At 38.5% G+C, this 18,018-nt stretch overlaps 1 protein-coding gene across 1 annotated transcript in view; it reads right to left on the bottom strand.

Annotated features, from left to right (window-relative positions):
• Positions 1–2,975: 2,975 nt before the first annotated feature.
• LOC132825892 (transmembrane channel-like protein 2-A) overlaps positions 2,976–18,018 on the bottom strand; it is a 98,050-nt gene continuing 83,007 nt past the window's right edge. Inside the window, exons 16-19 of the mRNA XM_060841505.1 lie at positions 12,057–12,182; positions 7,598–7,676; positions 4,514–4,625; positions 2,976–3,326 (exon numbers count right to left, since the gene is read on the bottom strand). Of these exons, the coding sequence (XP_060697488.1) occupies positions 3,118–3,326; positions 4,514–4,625; positions 7,598–7,676; positions 12,057–12,182 (526 nt within the window). The 3' untranslated portion in view covers positions 2,976–3,117. The remainder of the gene's footprint in view (positions 3,327–4,513; positions 4,626–7,597; positions 7,677–12,056; positions 12,183–18,018) is intronic.

Here is an 18,018-nt window from a genome sequence, read left to right as displayed (position 1 = left end):
TCCTTTCCTGGGGCTAACCTTCAATGTCCATCAAGGACTGGAGAGCAGTCAGTCCTGGAGTCGGAACGTTGAGTGGTGGAGAGGGGGAAATGGGACCTTGGTGGGGGTGGGCAAAGCAATCTCTGTGACAGTCGGAGGTGGGAGCATCCAAGAATTGGGGTGAAATGCAAAAGCACCTCAAGGTGAGAATGAGGATGGTGCTGGAGGAAGGTTGAGGAAAGAGGGTATAAACAGTATGGAATGAGTGGGCAAAAAAAGCGATGAGAGAGGGGTTTGTTAGCAGTGACTGCCACTTTGGCCTCTATGCTGGGGTGGGGGAGCATGCCAGTCAGATAGGCATTGGACTTCTCCCACAATTCTTCCAGATTTCTCATCATAGGCCACAGCAAACAGGCCCCTAACAGATTCTACTTCACATCTTTATATTTTCCTTTATTTTGGATTGTGGACCAAATTTGTCAAAGGACTGCTTTCTCCCAAGGAATGTAGAAGGACTTAACTGCAATTTTGGGCATCTTTAAAGTGTAATGTCAGAGCTCAGGGGGCAAGAAGGAAAGTTGAAGGCAGAACTTTATGTGGTGGGTTTTTACATAAGGAAAAAGATTGGTGGAAATGAGCTGTCCGTATACAGCAAGAGAGGGGTATAAGGAGACTCTGGTGGAAAATGTGGAAGCATTACCTAGTGATAAGGCTGAACCCAGTGCCAAAGTATCCAATGTGAGTTGTGTTCCCTGCCATCACTTTTGTTCAGTTTCTGATCAATGGTTACCCCCAGGATGTTGATACTCGACATTTAATAAAGATAATGCCCTTCAATGGCAGAGGCCAAAGTTCAGTTCTCGCTTGGTATTAATGCTCATTTCATGCACAAATGTTACTTACCACTCATCAGTGTTGTAGCTGTAATGAAACAATTCGACAATGGGCACTGACAGATCTGAATCACAAATCTTTAGTACTATTCCTGGAATGCTGCCTTTGCAATATCCAGTGCCTCTTGATATCAAATTGTGGAGTGAATCAAATTGATTGAAGATTGGCACTTGTGCTGCTGGGAGCCTCTGGAGGAAGCTCAGATCGATCACACACTCAGCACTTATGGCTAAAGATGGCTGAAAAGGTTTTCCTCTGATGTGCTGGGCTCCCTCCATTATTGAGGCTAGCTTTGGTAGTGGAGCCTCCTTCTCTGGTAAGTTGTTTAATTATCTGCCCCCCCCCCCCACCCCCACCCCCAATTAACGTCTGGATGTGGCAGAACTGCAGAGCTTTGATTGTGGGATCACTTAGCTCTGCCTATTGCATGAGAATCTACTTTCATATTGAGTTGCTTTCAAGTTATCTCCAATATCAGGAAAAGGCTTACCTTTTTGCAGTTTTCAATTGATGAAGAGTTACACCCAAAATACTAGCCTATCTATTTGCTTCACAGACATTAATAGACCTTCTGAGCATGTTTGGGCACTCCTATTTTTATATTAATGACATTTCTGAGACATTGGTTAATAAGTCTTGTTCAATACTTTTTTTTAATCTATAGATCATCTGCAGCTTCTTGATTCCATGGTCTCCTTTCAACATAGAATTTTGAGATTCCCAACACACCAACACGATATAATATACAACACAAAAACATTGGCCTCGCTTGTGGTTTTCTTTCTGCTTTGTGTACCAAGTGGTATTTGGCTAGTTTGAGTTGGAATGCTGGAACACAGGGTGTGACATGTAGTATTTCAGGACACACTGCTGTTCAAATAGTGCTGTGGGCTGTTTGCACTTAGAACAGCAAAATGATCACCTCTCAAGTACAATAGGACACATCAATAAGATTGATCTAGTACATGCATTTCCAGAGAGTTGATTTAGAATGTTTATTTTCTACTAATTTATTCCAAAAGTGGTTGGTGTGGATAAATATGCACATGGTAAGTTTTTCTCCTCAAGTTGCATTGCCTGTATTAATGCTTAACAGCCTGGAGAATGTATTATGCTCATCTTTATCACCTTCACTGACACATTCATGGAGATGTGTGAATAATTAACACATCTGAAAAGCAGTATGTACAAGTTACAACAGTGAGGGAAGAGCAGTCTTGGCTGGTTTGAAATGGAATGCTGGAACACAAAACATCCCGATGTCATGACCCAAGTGATTCCACTGTCCAATGTTTAATTGTTCCCGCATATTCTGTTCTCGGCTGTACCAAACAAAGTTTACCAAACATTCCAGGGGGATTCTCTAGCTATACTGGAGAGGCCAGTGAAATTTGCAGATAAACAGCAACTTGATTTCTCACCCCAGAGGTTTTGCTGGTCTCTGAATGGACAACTTTAAATTCAACATATTCCTGATGAAGGGCTTTTGCCCGAAACATCAATTTCTCTGCTCCTCGGATGCAGCCTGACCTGCTGTGCCTTTTCACAGCACTACACTCTCAACTCTGATCTCCAGCATCTGCAGTTCTCACTTTCGCCTATATTAGGCAATCTGTCATATACACAGCAACATTATATGAAATTAGACTAATTGACTTTTCAACTAGTCCTGGAATAATCATTCTAAATACTTTGAATGACATACTGCTCCACATATAGCAAGTTTTATTGTGCAATCTCACAGTAAATAAATACGCACAACAATTGCAAGATTATGACTGGAATGATGCGTAATGCAACAGCATTAGAGAAATATAAGATACAAAGCTCCTACCAATAATTCTTAGTGCTTAAATTTGTGCCATTCCTACTGGCCATCAGTATAGAACCAACATCAACTTCTCAAATTTTCAACATATCAACTTGTTTGCAAAACATTGCCTTTACATTAGGTTTGCTGCAAAACCTGGACCTAAATTAATATAAACTGTAATGATTTTGAACAAATTTAGCAAGAAACTTCAATGCTAAGGCAAAGACAATTCATCACATTTAGACTATTACAATTAAGTTACCTATGCTTCTTATAGAAAATGGCAAGTCTATTAGTGATAGGTATGACAATTTTTGATCTGTGTAAACCATTGCTCAAATGATGCCCCAATGTGTGACTGAACATGTGGACCATAAATACATGTGGAAGCAAGGAGCATTTGAAAGATGGCTTCATTTTTGGCTCACATCTCAATGTCGTGGTTGATCAGGAGCAGGTCTACGTGGGCCTGGACCTGGAGTCCCAGATCTTGGCTGTCCTGGTATATGAGAGGCTTGTCTTGGGTTCGGTGGTTTTGTTACCACCATTCTCGGAGGTGGTGGTGCCAGTGTCATTTCTTTTCCATGTTTTCCATTAGCTCTTGTTGCTTTATTGGGTTGCTTTTCAACCACTGTTTGATCTATATAAAAGACAATGCTAATATTTTATCTCAAATAAAATTTGATTATCCTTTCTTTCAATGTTTTATCATTAATCCTTGTGAAAATATGATAGCTTATAAGCATTTAATAAATATATATAATCACTTATTCACAATATTATAGCAGTTTTTGCCTGTGCACAGTGGGGTATATGGAAGAATAGTCAAGGTAGCTGTTAGATCAATGAATTTATGGTGAGTATTAATAGACAGTCTGTTCCTCAGAAATAGAGACAGATAGATCAAGGGATGAGCCAGATGTGGATCATGTGAAGGAAAAATGAACACAAACTGGAAAACATGTCAATTAAATTTTTCAGTTCAGTAGAGAGCAGAAGGTAACACTAACCCAGTCAGACAAAACATATTTGATATTTATCAATATATAAACAGAATATGTAGGAAATGGAGTGAACAATTAAGGTGATGGAGTACAGAAGTGTTCTTAAAATAAATGTATCTACTTCAATTGTATAGGTTTATAATACAGTTACTTATGATAACTGAGTCACTTTATGACTGCAGCATTTGTTTTTTTATATCAGCATTATAGGCGATGTGTTGCAAATATGAATAAATAATCATCCTGGAGATCGAAACATCTAACCACTCAGCCCCTCACTTAACACAATAGAGATGGGTCCTCCATTATGATAATATAATTCTGACTCTATGTTTCCAAAAAAAGAGAGAAATTGTGCGAGAAAATTCAGTAAACAAATCATTTTCTCACGATTTTCCAATTACCCCTAGCAGATTGCAGCCATCAGAGTACAAAATTTCATTCAATTTTCTCCAACATCTTGCTAAACTATTGCAAAAAATACTATTTACAAATTTGCTCTTGCAATCATTAAGGAGTAAATTCAAACTTACATTACATTAGTGAACATTTCCTGCAGAACTTTCAAAAATGATCAAAAATTAAAACTGCGAAATTCCTTTCCAATGTAGTACTACTCGATGTTGATGTATGTAGAAGCTGTATTAAGCTAATATTCAAAGAGTGTGGTTTTACCCATAACCAATTAATAATATTTAATTGCACAAATATTGATGTAATTGCCAAAGAAAGATTTAAGTGCCAATACTTTTATGAGATATCAATTTTTATCAAAATTTGACAATACATACAGATAAAGTAATGCTTTGAGTCCAACCCTTACCTGATTCAGGTTTGCCTATATTTATGTTATTTGGTAAAAGATCTTCCAAATCTTGCAACATTGGATTAACAGTATCCTTATTGTTCCTTCTGTTCTTTTGTTCGTCACGTAACTGTTATAAAAGAGAAGGAATTCCATGATATTTCACAATGCCCTATTGTAAAGCCTGACTATACAGAATATACACAAATGCAAGTCTGTTCCAATGTAACACAAAAGATCTGCATTGTTCCCTATGAACAATGTTATTGTGTTGGACCTCGGTTCAAAATGTGATGTAATACTTCTACTTATTAATTTCAAAGTTTAGCTTATAATTTTCATGTTTAATGTAAAGGTATTTTACTGCATTCTAATAGACAAATGGCCTTTCACATGTAAACAAAGCAGCCAAACTCTCATTGTATGTTTAACTATATAATTAGTCTCCAAACAAATATCAACAGTTATTTCACAAGTGCTTTAACACATCAATTTTAACAAAGCTGAAATGTAGTTCAGCTTCTAATCAGTTCTAATTTCTTGAAGCTCAAACTTTGTGGAAGACATAAATGGAAGAAGACCTCTTTCAGAAAAGAATCTAATTCCTCTTTCTGTTCAGCAGAATTCTGGGCTCTGTTGTGATAACTATTATTGTGAATCGAAAAGATTTTGAATCTCTGTTACAATCTTACTGTCACAGCGCGCACAGTGTGATAACTAACACGTTCTATTCTTGGAGTTAAAAAATAATGGGGTGGATTTTACAAGGGAATGGACTAGCCAGCTCTTCCCAACGTAGAAGTTGGTTGGCACTTTACCAACCAGAAATCCAGCTATTTTGCAGCAATATTACTCAGAGGAAACGTTAATTGATAACTGATTTAATTGAATTGCAACTTCTGTTCACATCAGGGAGGAGGTCCTGACCTACCTGGCTGCTCTTTAACCCTAGCACCTCCAGAATAAAAACAACGGCCACTTCTGGGATTACAAGCACTACATACACTGAAGAGAATGTCTCCCAGACATGAGATAAATCTGAGTATTTTGGATGGGTCAGGCTTGGAGGACACTGTGTGAATGATGGGAAAGGGGATTTGGGTGATAATAACTGAAGAAGGGTAGGGGAGAGTGGCATGATCTTGGGGATGGTGCTCCTGCCTCCAGCCTGTGCAACAGCAGCCTCCTCAATCAAACCTGCTGCTTTGATTTCCTTCGTTCTGCCTTTCCCAAAAGGCCAAAAAAAATCATAGTGAAGAAGTGTGAGGCTCTTGATGAGCCACTTAAGTGCTTTAATAAGCCAAAAGCTTAGTGAGCTGCCTCATTCCTTACTCAACCCTACAATATTGAGTACTGGAGGGGCTGGGTGGAAAGCTGAGGAGGGTTGACCACCTACTTTATTTTATGTTCCCAACTGCCTTCACAAGTGCTGATGGAGATGGAGGGGGGTGCATAAAACTCCCTCCGATGTGTTCTTGAAACTTTCTGATAAACTTTGATAAACACTGATAAGCACAAGCCTATTACATAATCAAATCGAAATGTGGATCATAGCACTCTGTGTGAAAAAAAAACAGGAAGAAGTCCTATGTCAAATGCTGGTAAAAGCTATTCCAAAAATGTCAACATTTACTTTAGTACCTGTTATGAGTGTGGGTGGTATTATGATACAAATTAGAGCTGTTAAACACTACATTCCTTTGGCTGCTAAAACAGAAGCTACAACTTAAAACTGTTGATTTTAATGCTTGATGTGCTGAGTGAAAATGTTTGGTGGTGAAGGAGTCCTCCAGTCTGTAGACAGTATGAAACTACCAAGAAAGCAGACACATACCTGTATGACATACTGGTGGCCGTGATTTTATCACTGCATTTTCATTCATCGCAGAACTCCCAAACACAAGCATGAAAGAGCTATAGGATCAATTACTAAAAGCAAGCTACCCCACTTTCAGATTGAGATTGACTACACCCAACATTGTGACAGGCTGGTGACTGATCACCACCACTACATCCTGCAGGATTGTGTCTGTTTTCTTGGTCACTTCTTACTGCCTACATATTGTTGCAGTCTTCCATCAGCAAACTCTTTCAATCAGCACATCAAGTCAAAGGCCGTTCGCTTGGAGACAAAGATGCAACACTACAAAATAGAAATGTAACAGCTAAGCAGAAGTATAACTTGGCTGATGATACCACTAGTGCCATTATTAAGCAGCCTATTGACATAAGCCAATCATTCTGCCACCTGAACTGTTTGCTGCTTTCTGTTGGACAGTTCAAAAGTTTTACTGGATTGTGGCAAATGCTATGTATGGCACAGTATTGTCCTACAATGGAGACTATAACAAAAGCATGCACAGCAAACAGACATTTCACAATTAGATGATGAAAATTCCAATCACGGTTAGTTTGGAGGAAGAGTAGGAGTGCAACAACATCAGATTATGAATATGGCTCTTTGGAAATTATTAATAGTTAATTGAACTCTCCACTGCCCTCATCATGAAAAATCCTGAACATTCTCTTAATAAGACTGAACACCACCTTATAAAGTCTGTTCACCTTCGTAGAAAACATTTCCAGACATCAACATTAATGTGCAACTGATCTAACACTAGAGACCAAAAATCATCCTTTGATTCAAGGATGGTGATGGTCAGACGTTTCTGCTATAGGTCTTCATGTGATGACAATCAACCCACAGGTCTTTGGATCCAAGTGTTGGAATGTTCCACAAGGTATTGGCATTTGCTTCCTTCTTCGTACATCTTTGCTGATGCATGATATTAAGATGTTGTAAATCAAGTCATGACACTACTTGACAGACGGGTTGTCACCATTTTGAACAATTGGGAGCAGACTCTTCTCACTCATCAATATAAACCCTGCTGTGGTTGAAGGGGAGCCACAGAGTGAGGCTGCAGCCTTCAACCCTGTTTCTATAGGGCTGGTATGACCCAATACCCAGATTTTCAAAATTTCAGGATTCAACATTTAATTTTATTCTCACATCATTAATCATGCATATAGAAAACCATACATGCTATTTTTACTTAGTAAATGTTATTGCAGGCTGAATATTTCTCAATGTGAACATACCATCTGCATCTTCTTTTTTAGCTCCAAATTAGCTGTTTCATATGTTTTTGAAGTGGCATTGAGATAGTATATGGCTAAACTGCAATTGAGTAGAATTAAAACATAGTCAGATATCTGAATAATTGATAATGTAGAATGCATTCTATTAAAGATACATATACTCATGCAAAATGCTGACTCCTTTTCAGAATAATAATTAAGGTGATGACTGTTTTGTCAAATTGAATATTAATTTAAACGGTGATAATATGTCTGTTCATAGTTAATCTAGCTATCTATTAATCTAGTTAATCTATCTACCATAAACCTTTTCTTGAAAGGATCACAGTATGCCAGCCAGCCAGCCTAACTATCAGGGCAGGATCACATCTGTAGTGATTTCATTGTTTACCCCAGTGAGTGTCTGGTTTTGGAAAGACTCCCAATTTAAAAGCAGCTGGCAGGAACTGTGTCACTAGGTGCTCATCCCAAGGTCCTACCTTTCTAAAGAGGCTTCAAAATACAGTCTTGGTGTCCCAGACTGAATCCCACCCAATCCCCTTTAGGAAGGGTGGAAATGAATCACAAGCCATGATTTTAATGAGTGTCGAGACAGATGGATTCCATACATCTTTCAACTGATCAGGCACTTGTCAGTAGAGTGGCTGAACTAGAGAGATTCTGAGTATTCCATCTCTAAATCATGTTAGAATGTAATGTCCATTGGCTTCCTGCATCTGGTGAATGCGACAGAAGTACAAAATCTGGAGAAATTGCTGGAGAGACTCAGCAGATTTGGCAGCATCTATGGAGAGAAACCAAAGTTAACATTTCACATCCAGTGACCCTTCTTCAGAATTTGAAACCACAGAAGTACACTCTAGGTTGAGGAATTTTAGCTCTCATTCATTTTCTATTAACTTTAACTTATGATCTTTTTTATGTGAATTTGTGTCCTCATCTTTCGAACTGAAACATTTCATTGCATTTTTGAAATAAAAGTGGAATTACAGTACTACAGGTCAGGGTTAAAATTTTTTTTGGAAGTACAATATGGACATTTTACAAATAACCAAAAAGCCAGCAACAATTTCATTGTTAGAAAATATTTCTTGATGCTTTGTCTTTTTTTGTAAACCATAAAGGCAAGAAGTTTAGCTCCGCAAAGGTTTTGATATATATTTGGTTTTAAGAAATGGACAGCACTGACAAGGCCAGCAATCATTGCACATACCTAATTGCTTTTGAGAGCTTGGTAATGAGCCACTTTCTTGGACTACTGCAGTAACATATTTACTGTATCATTTCACATTGTACTAATTAATATAGACAAAAAGTCTTAGATTTAATTCTGCATTAGGTCACCTCAATCAGAGCGCTGGGTTTGAAAGTATCAGGACACTTGTTCCTGATCTTCACCTATCCAGTGACCCTTTGTGGAAAATACATGCCTTATAACTATTTGGTATGGATAGAATAGGGCTCAACTCATATGCTCTCCACAGACAAATACTTTGCAACTTTCTAGGCTTTCATAAAGAATGGTCAATTGATATGACTTCAGTATGAGGCATCAGCACAAGAATGTCCATTAAATAGAAGCAAGGTTTATAATTATTATTATGTTTATTAGTGAAACCAGAATTTCAGACATTTCAATCAAACTATTTCAAAATCAACTAAATATGGAAAATCAGATAAAGTAATTGCCTAGTCAACTGATGTATGTCTGTAACTTTGGCTAGAAAGCTTCCTGCCAATTAATATCTAATGTGAAAATTATTTGTTATTTATTTACATTTTCCTTCCTTGCACATGTACCATGAGGTAGTTATTGTAAAGGCAATAAAGTATGAAATCAACAATCATACACTTAAGGACAGTTTGACTTTATTTATAAACTATTTAAACTTTGTCCAAGAATATTTGCAGAGTCATCAATAACAGGCATACCTGTCCTCATCCAATATCTGTAGATGCATAGTCACTTTTAGCAGATATCATTTGTTAGCAATCACAAGCAGGACCCCAGAACCATTTTACTCTCCTTTATCAACTGGGAGGTTCCCATTTTGTTCATGGTAATTGTAACTTAATTAGAATCAGTTAACAGTAAAGGATTGGAATCACATGTAGAGCACTGCATGTCTATATGACTCAGACACTCATTGGAAAATTCATTGAGCTTTGGGGAGCAGCTTATAAATTCATACATAATCAATCATCTTGATCATCAGTAAAGTGATGGAAGGTGTCATCAGCCATGCTATCAAGCAGTATCTGCTCAGCAGTAACCTGCACACTGGCATTCAGTTTGTATTCTGCCAGGGTCACTCGATTCCTTGGTTCAAGCATGGACCTGAATTCCAGAGCTGATGTCAAAATGACTGCTTTTGACATCAAGGGCATTTTTATTGGATGTGGCATAGAAGTGCTCAGCTGGAGGCAATAGAAATTGGGGAAAGTCTCCACTACTTGGAGGCATACCTATCACAATAGATGATGATTGTGGCTGTTAGAGGTCAGTCATCTCAGCTCCAGGACATCTCTGTGGGAGTTCCTCAGGATAGTGTCCTAGGCCCAAACATCTTCAGCTTTTTTATCAATGACCTTCACATCTTCAGGATTGGGGATATCGCTGATGATTGCATAATATTCAGTATCATTTATGACTCCTCAGATACTAAAGCAATCCATGTTCAAGTGAAGCAAGACCTGGACAATATCCAACTTGGGCTGAAAACTTGGAAGCAACATTTGTGCTACACAAGTGCCCAACAATGGCCATCTCTAATAAGAGACAAACTAACCACAACCCCTTGACATTCAAGGTGTTAGCATCATTGAATCCTATTAACAATCTGGGGTTACAATTGACCAGAAGCTCAGCTAGTCTCGCCATATAAATACTGTGGCTGCAGGAGCAAGTCAGAGACTAGGAATATAGCAATGAGAAACTCATATCCTGACTCCCCAAATTTCACCATCTACAGGGCACAATGATGTGGAGGTGCTGGTGTTGAACTCGGGGTGACAAAATCAGAAGTCACACAAAACCAGGTTATAGTCCAACACGTTTATTTGAAATTACAAGTTCTTAGAGTGCTACATCTTCATCAGGTGAAAACGAAGGCACAAGGCAGGAGTGTGATGGAATACTCCCCACTTGCCTGGAAGAGTGCAGCTCCAACCACACTCAGGAGCATTCAGGTCAAAGTAGTCCACTTTACTGGCACCACATCTACAATCATCTATTCTTTCCACCATTAGCGGGAGTGTATACTATCTACAAAATGTGCTGCACAAATTCACTAAAGGTCTTTATACCATACCTTCCAAACCCACAATCACTTCACTCTCGAAGGACAAGGATCGCAAATATATGGGAACACCACCTGCAAGTTCCACTCCAAGCTACTCACCACATTGACTTGGAAATATCACTATTCTTTTACTATTGCTGAGGCAAAGTTCTGCAATTTCCTCCCGAACAGCACTGTGGGTCAATCAATAGGACATGGATTGCAGCAGTTCAAGAAGCCAGCTCACCACAACCACCTTCTTATGGGAAATTAGGGATGGGCAATAAATGCTGGCCTAGCCAGTGTTGCCCACATCTCATGAGTTAATAACGAAAATAACTTTAGTGCCTGAAAATTGACCCAACAAGGATTAGTGGTCTACTTTTGAATTGAGCATTTCAAAGTAAACCTTAAAATGATTTTTTAAAATGAAGTACAATGACAGGATAATATTTTGAATAGAACAGAGATATAATATAACAGTTATTCATTAATCATTGATAGAATTAATGTTAAAATTGAGTTTTACCTGAACATCAACTCTACATGCATATATTAATAGTAGACATGTTCCCTCAAGTAACATAGTTTGGTATGAGAATGCATTGTGATAATGTTCAGGAAGAAATTCATCATAAGTCTCATAATAGAAACATGCTTGAGAGGAACAACATATTTGATTCCCAGAAAGATATAAAGATCTCCAAAAATTAACCTGCCTGTTTAACAAGGCAGCCAAATATGGCACATCCTGTTGATTTGACTGACTAAAATGCTCCTCACAGTTCATTTCACCGTTAGACAATTGTGATTTGGATTTCAAGTTTATGCATGAGTGAAATAGCTGAGACTCAGAGCTGACTGTACACTTTGTTCCACTTCTTACCAATTCAGTGAGCACCATGGTCAACCTGCATTTCAGTCAGAAAGGGATGCCAACAGAATGTGAGTTACCAGTCCAGTTTCAATCAGGATCCAATAAAGTACAACAACTAAAGGACTTCTGTTCTGTATTTACTTAGAGCGGATATATTGAGATGTTCAATGTGGAAAAATAAATGATGCATTTATTGTAATTGTAATAATCACTGCCGTCATTTTACGTTTGAAGCATTTTTGTGTGTTCAACTCATATAGTTCAAGATTTTCTTTTACAGAAGTGAAATAAAAATACTCACACCATAAGTAAGATTCCAGGAAGAATCAACCCTGGATTTGATGCGTAACTGAAGAGTTTTCCAATAAATGCTGGGAAATCATATTGGATTGTTTCCATAATAACTTCAAACATTTTAGCTTTCCCACTGTTGGTTTAGAAAAAGATTAAAATGTGATCTATATACTTTCAAGAAGTTCTAAGTTGAAGAGTATACTTCAGAATAGAACCATTTCATAGAATCATGCAACCATAGAACCATAGAATTATACAGTATAGAAGATCCATAGAACCACAGAATTATACAGTATAGATGAATTGGCTTTCAGCCTGTGAAGTCTGTACCACCAAAACTACATTAATTTGACATTAAATCTACAGTAGTCCCACTTTCTAGCACCTGTCCACAGTGTTGAATGCTATGACATTTCAAGTGCACATCAAAGTAATTTTTAAAGGTTGTGAGGTGCCCCACCTCAACTACCCTCCCAGGAAGGGCAGCATGGTGTTTAAAAGGCAGCATGCTACCTTACAGCACCAGAGACCCGGGTTCCAGCCTTGGGCGACTGTCTGTGTGGATTTTGCATGTTTTCTCTATGTCTGTGCCCGATTCATAGGGTCAGTGCAGACTTGATGGGCCAAATGGCTCCTTTCCACACTGTAGCAGTATTATGATTCCAAGTGCATTCCAGACCCCATCACCCTCTGAGTGAAAAATTCTTTCACAGAATTTTTTTATTTTAGAATCCCTACAGTATGGAAACAGGGCCTTCAGCCCAACAAGTCCAAAGCGACCCTCCGAAGAGTAACCCTCCGAGACCCATTCCCCTACCCTATTATCCTACATTTACCCCTGACTAATGCACCTAACCTTCACATCCCAGAACACAATCAGCAATTTAGCAGGCCAATTCACCTAACCTGCACATGGATTGTGGGAGGAAACCGGAGCACCCGGAGGAAACCCACGCAGACATGGGAAGAATGTGTAAACTCCACACAAACAGTCAGCTGAGGCTGGAATCGAACCGGGGTCCCTGGTGCTGCGAGGCAGTAGTGCCAACCACTGAGCCACTGTGCCACCCTAATCCTCTTACCTGTCAGCAGAAAATTTTGTCTCCTAACCAGCCTGCTCAGATATGTTATTACACAACTTTGAACCAGATGGGACTCAAACTGATAGGCAAACAGGCCCAGAGATAGGTACACTACCACAATGCCACACGAGCCCTACCCCCTCCTTCCTACTGACCCTTAATGAAGGGAAACTGCTGCTTTCTATTCACCTTGTCCATGTTTGACATATAAGGAGCAGCTGAGGACTCTGGGTTTGTACTCAATCAAATTTAGAAGGATGAGGGTATGATGTCATTACGGCCTGAATAAAATGGATGTAGGGAAGATGTTTCCACTAGTAGGAGAGATAAAGACGTGAGGGAACAGCCTCAGAGTGATGGGTTAACCCTGAGATGAGGAGGAATTCATCCAGCCAGAGAGGGTGATGGATCTGTTGAACTCATTGCCACAGAAGGTTGTGAAGACCAAATCATTGAGTTATTTAAGACAAAGATTGATAGGTTCTTGATTAGTAAGAGATTCAAGGGTTACAGGGAGAATGTAGGAGAATGGTGTTGAGAAATGAATCAGACATAGTCGAATAGATAACAGATTCAATGGGCTGAATGGCCTATTTCTGCTCTTATACCTTGTGGTTTTATGGTCTTACGGTTTCATATATATCTTTATCATAACCCCCCATAACGTTCTGTAATCCAAAGTAAACAACCCAAGCTCTGTGCAATTGGACAGCAGAGTGTCATTCATTCATTATTAGTATGCAAACCAGAAACAGTTGACAACCAGAGTCTTCAGGTCACATTACTTCAATCCAAGAAGTGTCAATTTGATAAAATCTTTAATAATACTATCTAAAAATAACTGTCTGGAAGTCTCACAATCACCTGCCATTTGACTACATTCTAAATATTTCTCTTCACCTTAACATCAAATCTCCATGTCCAATATCCATTCAAACTTTGGATAATACCCAAACATTTGGAAAGATTTGTGCAGCCGTGCTCTCACATTCCTGCACAATTTATTGTCAAAAAGCCAATCTGTCTCTTATCTCCACATTCTTGCAGTTCTTTCTAAAATATGCTATACTAATAGCTATTTCTCAATTGTCTGGGCATGTTGGCCATGTTGAATTTGAGACTTATTATTCTATTTCTTTCTTTAACTTATTCTTTCACACGGGTTCAAAACTGTGATCTCCTTACCACCATTTATTTTATCTCATACTAAAATCAGATTTGACAATGTCAGAACCTTTTCCCAAGCCTAGCCTCATCTCCTGGATACACTATTAACTTATTAAATTTCCCTTTTTAATATAATACAACTTTGTTTACTGTAAAGAAGGACATGGAAGATATAGAATGTAGGGAAATAGATAGTGACATCTTGAAAAATGTCTATATCACAGAGGAGCAAGCACTGAATGCCTTGAAATGCATAAAAATGGATAAATCCCCAAGACCTGATCAGGTGTACCCGAGAAATCTGTGAGAAGTTAGGCAAGTGACTGCTGGGCCTCTTGCTGAGACATTTGTACCATTATAGTCACAGGTGAGGTGCTGGAAGACTGGAGGTTGGCTAACATGATGCCACGATTTAAGAAAGGCCAGGGAACTATAGTCCGGTGAGCCTGACGTCAGTGGTGGGGAAGTTGTTGTTGGAGGGAATTTTGAGGGACATTTAAAAGGCATCTGGATTGGTATATGTATAGGAAGTGTTTGGAGGTATTTGGACTGGTTGCTGGAAGGTGGGATTAGATTGGGTTAGGATATCTGATCAGCATGGGCGAATTGGACCAAAGGGTCTGTTTCCGTGCTGTACATCTCTATGACTCTATAAATTACTGAGAGGTAAAAATAAACCATAAAACAGTTATTTGGTGCAACATTCAACAGAAATGACTATGATAATTATTAAATTTATATCTACTAAATGTTTTGAACGGTAATGAATTGTGGTTTGTATATTACTATTCATATTAAATGGCTGATGGTTCATCATTAAATAATTGATTATATGTCTTCTTTCTGAAATTAAACATACAGTCATAGAGTCATATTTGAGAAATTTGTTATACATAACATTTTTCAACATTTACAATCCTAATGGTACTGTCAGCCATCTTGCAGAAGACTAGCATTTAAATTATTATATATACATGTACCATATTTTTAATTGTATTTCAGATCTAGACGTCACTGGCTAGACCAGCATTTATTGCCCATCTCCACCCAGTGAACAGTCAACCTTATTGCTGTGGGTCTAGAGTCACATGTAGTGTAAAGATGGCAGATAAAGATGGGAGATTTCTTCCCTAAAGGACAGTAGTAAATCTAATGAGTTTTTATACCAACCAAAAGTGGCTGCCATTAGACTAGCTTTTTATTCCGTATGTTTATTGACTTCAAGTTTTACCACCTCCCACTGTGGGAGTTGTACCACACCTCAGAACCTTAGCCTCAGGATTAAAATACTGAGCTAGTGGCATTGCCATTACACAACCTCCTATAGCCACCTCCTCTAGCATGGCTTGTACAATGCTGTGTCTACAATATTTACAGTGTTACAATGTCTAATCATTTTATACAACTAGAACTTAACATAGGCAAATGTCTATTAATTAATGTGTGGCTCATTTATATAACATGATGCAATCAAATGACAGAAAAGGAACAAGCAGCTGAATGGCCCATTCCTGGTCCTTGGTTCCTATTCTTCTATCCAAAACTATATTAAAATACAGGAATAGCAATGTTCCTTGAGTGTATTAAGTATAATTTCAATAATATTGCCTATAGCAATGTCCAGGCTGTCCAAATATCTGGAATATTTCTTCTAATTCACAGTGCGTACTACAACTGCCAGTCAAGGAATGTTCCCTTGAAAAGCTAAGGGATACTCAAGGGGCTGAATCTTACTTTTGATTTAATCCAAATTGTGTTAAAGTGTTTGGAGGGATTTCTGGTGAAAGGGCTGATGGGGTTTCTTGGCGTATCTTACCAAGCCAGCCAGCATGACTGCTGACCTCACCCATATGATGTCAGACAGTTCAGATTCTGCCCCTATCTTACCACATGCCATTCCCAGAATAGTTGCTGCTGAGCAGATGTAGTCCAAAGGACTTGCATCGCTTGCTTCTGTACTATCTTTAAAAGCCGTTGGGCACCCAGACACATAGTGGCATTCCAAAGATGCCCTGCTCCATGACAAGCAAAATCAAAACATGTTGGAAAATGGGAAGATAATATCATGATTCTCAAACAGGGATATGCAGGTCTTGGTTGAGAGGCTAGTGGAAAGGAGAGGAGTCCTCTTCCCTGAGGGCAGCAGAGAATGCTGCAACTTTCGTCCCTGTCAGAGGGTGCAAGGTCGCTACCCAGATCGGCACCATCTCCAATGTCTGGAGGAATGCCCACAGAGAGTCATTGACCTTCTCTGTTGCAGCAGGGCAAATGCCACACTATTCTCTCTGCTGCCTCTAACACTCCCTCAAGTTTTGCTTCTGCACACACATTCCACCAATATTTATTCTTTGCCACTCACTTTCTGAAGTTACTTCCCTATTTTTTCTCACTGCCATACCTCACTGACCTCCCATACCAGTAATTATGCTTGCCTTCTGACTCACACGCAGAACAACCTAACACCTTTTTCTCACCTGCACAGGATGTACAAACACCCCTAATATTCCACTGACAATTTTACAGTCTTAAACTTAGATCATAAGCTACTCTTCAATTCAGCCCGAAATTAATGTTCTACTTTGAACAGCTGTTGCTTACTTGGATAGTTGTTTGGTCTAAATGCATTACTCTATACAGAGGTGTCAATTAAAGAATGTTATTGATAATGGCATATACCAATGAGAAAATATGAATAAATTTCCAAGATTGAAAGTATAATTAAGTTTAATGCTACGAGCAAAACCACAAAGCATTTTGAAATAACAATGATTGCAAAAACATATTGATTTGAAGATTTGAATATTTTCTCCTATGATATGTAGAAGTACAACCCAAAATTAATTAAAAATGCTTTTTCTTTTTGAATTCAGTTTGAGTGTGCTTCAGATATTTTAGATTTTCCTTTCTCTCAGAGAACTTGATACTCATGGTCACGCATTTTACTGTTGATTGTGGCATCAGTATTCTGTTGTCAAATAAATGAACTAAACAAGCAGCACATACAAGATCAGAAGAGTGTCAACTTTTTTTTTAAATTAATGGGGGATATGTGGTGTTCTACAGGATGCACTGTGTTACACAGCACTCCAACAATGTAAAGAGTAATCAATTCTATAATCCAGACAAACATGTTTTCAGCATTAGTAAATATACATGGGTAGCAGAATATCTTTAAGATATTATGGATGTTCACAGAATCACAAGAATATTATGGTGCTGCAAGAGACCATTCCAGTTGATATGCCTGCAGAAGCTCTCTGAGCATTTTAACTTAGTTCCAATCCCTTATCTTTTCCCATAACCGTGGACATTATTTCTATTTAAATAATCATCCAATGCTGTCTTGAATCCCTCAGTTAACTTGCTTGCACGACTCTCCCAGGAAGTGCATGTTAAACCCTCATTATTCATTGTGTGGAAAGATATTTTCTCATTCCATAGTTGCATCTTTTTGCCTGTAAAATCATATCCTTTCGTTCTGGATCTTGTTACAAGCAGGAAGAAATTTCCCCCATCTAGATTTGTCCAGACTCCTCTCAATTTTGAACATTTCTAGTAATTCTGATTTTAGCATTTTCCTTTCCAAGGAAGACAGTTCTAACTTCTCCAAATCTATCCTCATTCTGATGTGCTTTAACCCTGGAACCATTCTCATAAATCTTGAATTGTTAGTAGGGAACTCACTCAAAGAAAATTTGGACTGGCAGCCAGCCTGACAAT

This window comes from Hemiscyllium ocellatum, chromosome 2 (assembly GCF_020745735.1).
Source record: "Hemiscyllium ocellatum isolate sHemOce1 chromosome 2, sHemOce1.pat.X.cur, whole genome shotgun sequence".
Taxonomy (NCBI): domain Eukaryota; kingdom Metazoa; phylum Chordata; class Chondrichthyes; order Orectolobiformes; family Hemiscylliidae; genus Hemiscyllium; species Hemiscyllium ocellatum.
Note: the sequence above shows the minus strand (reverse complement) of the source record. Positions and strands in the feature narration are given on the sequence as shown.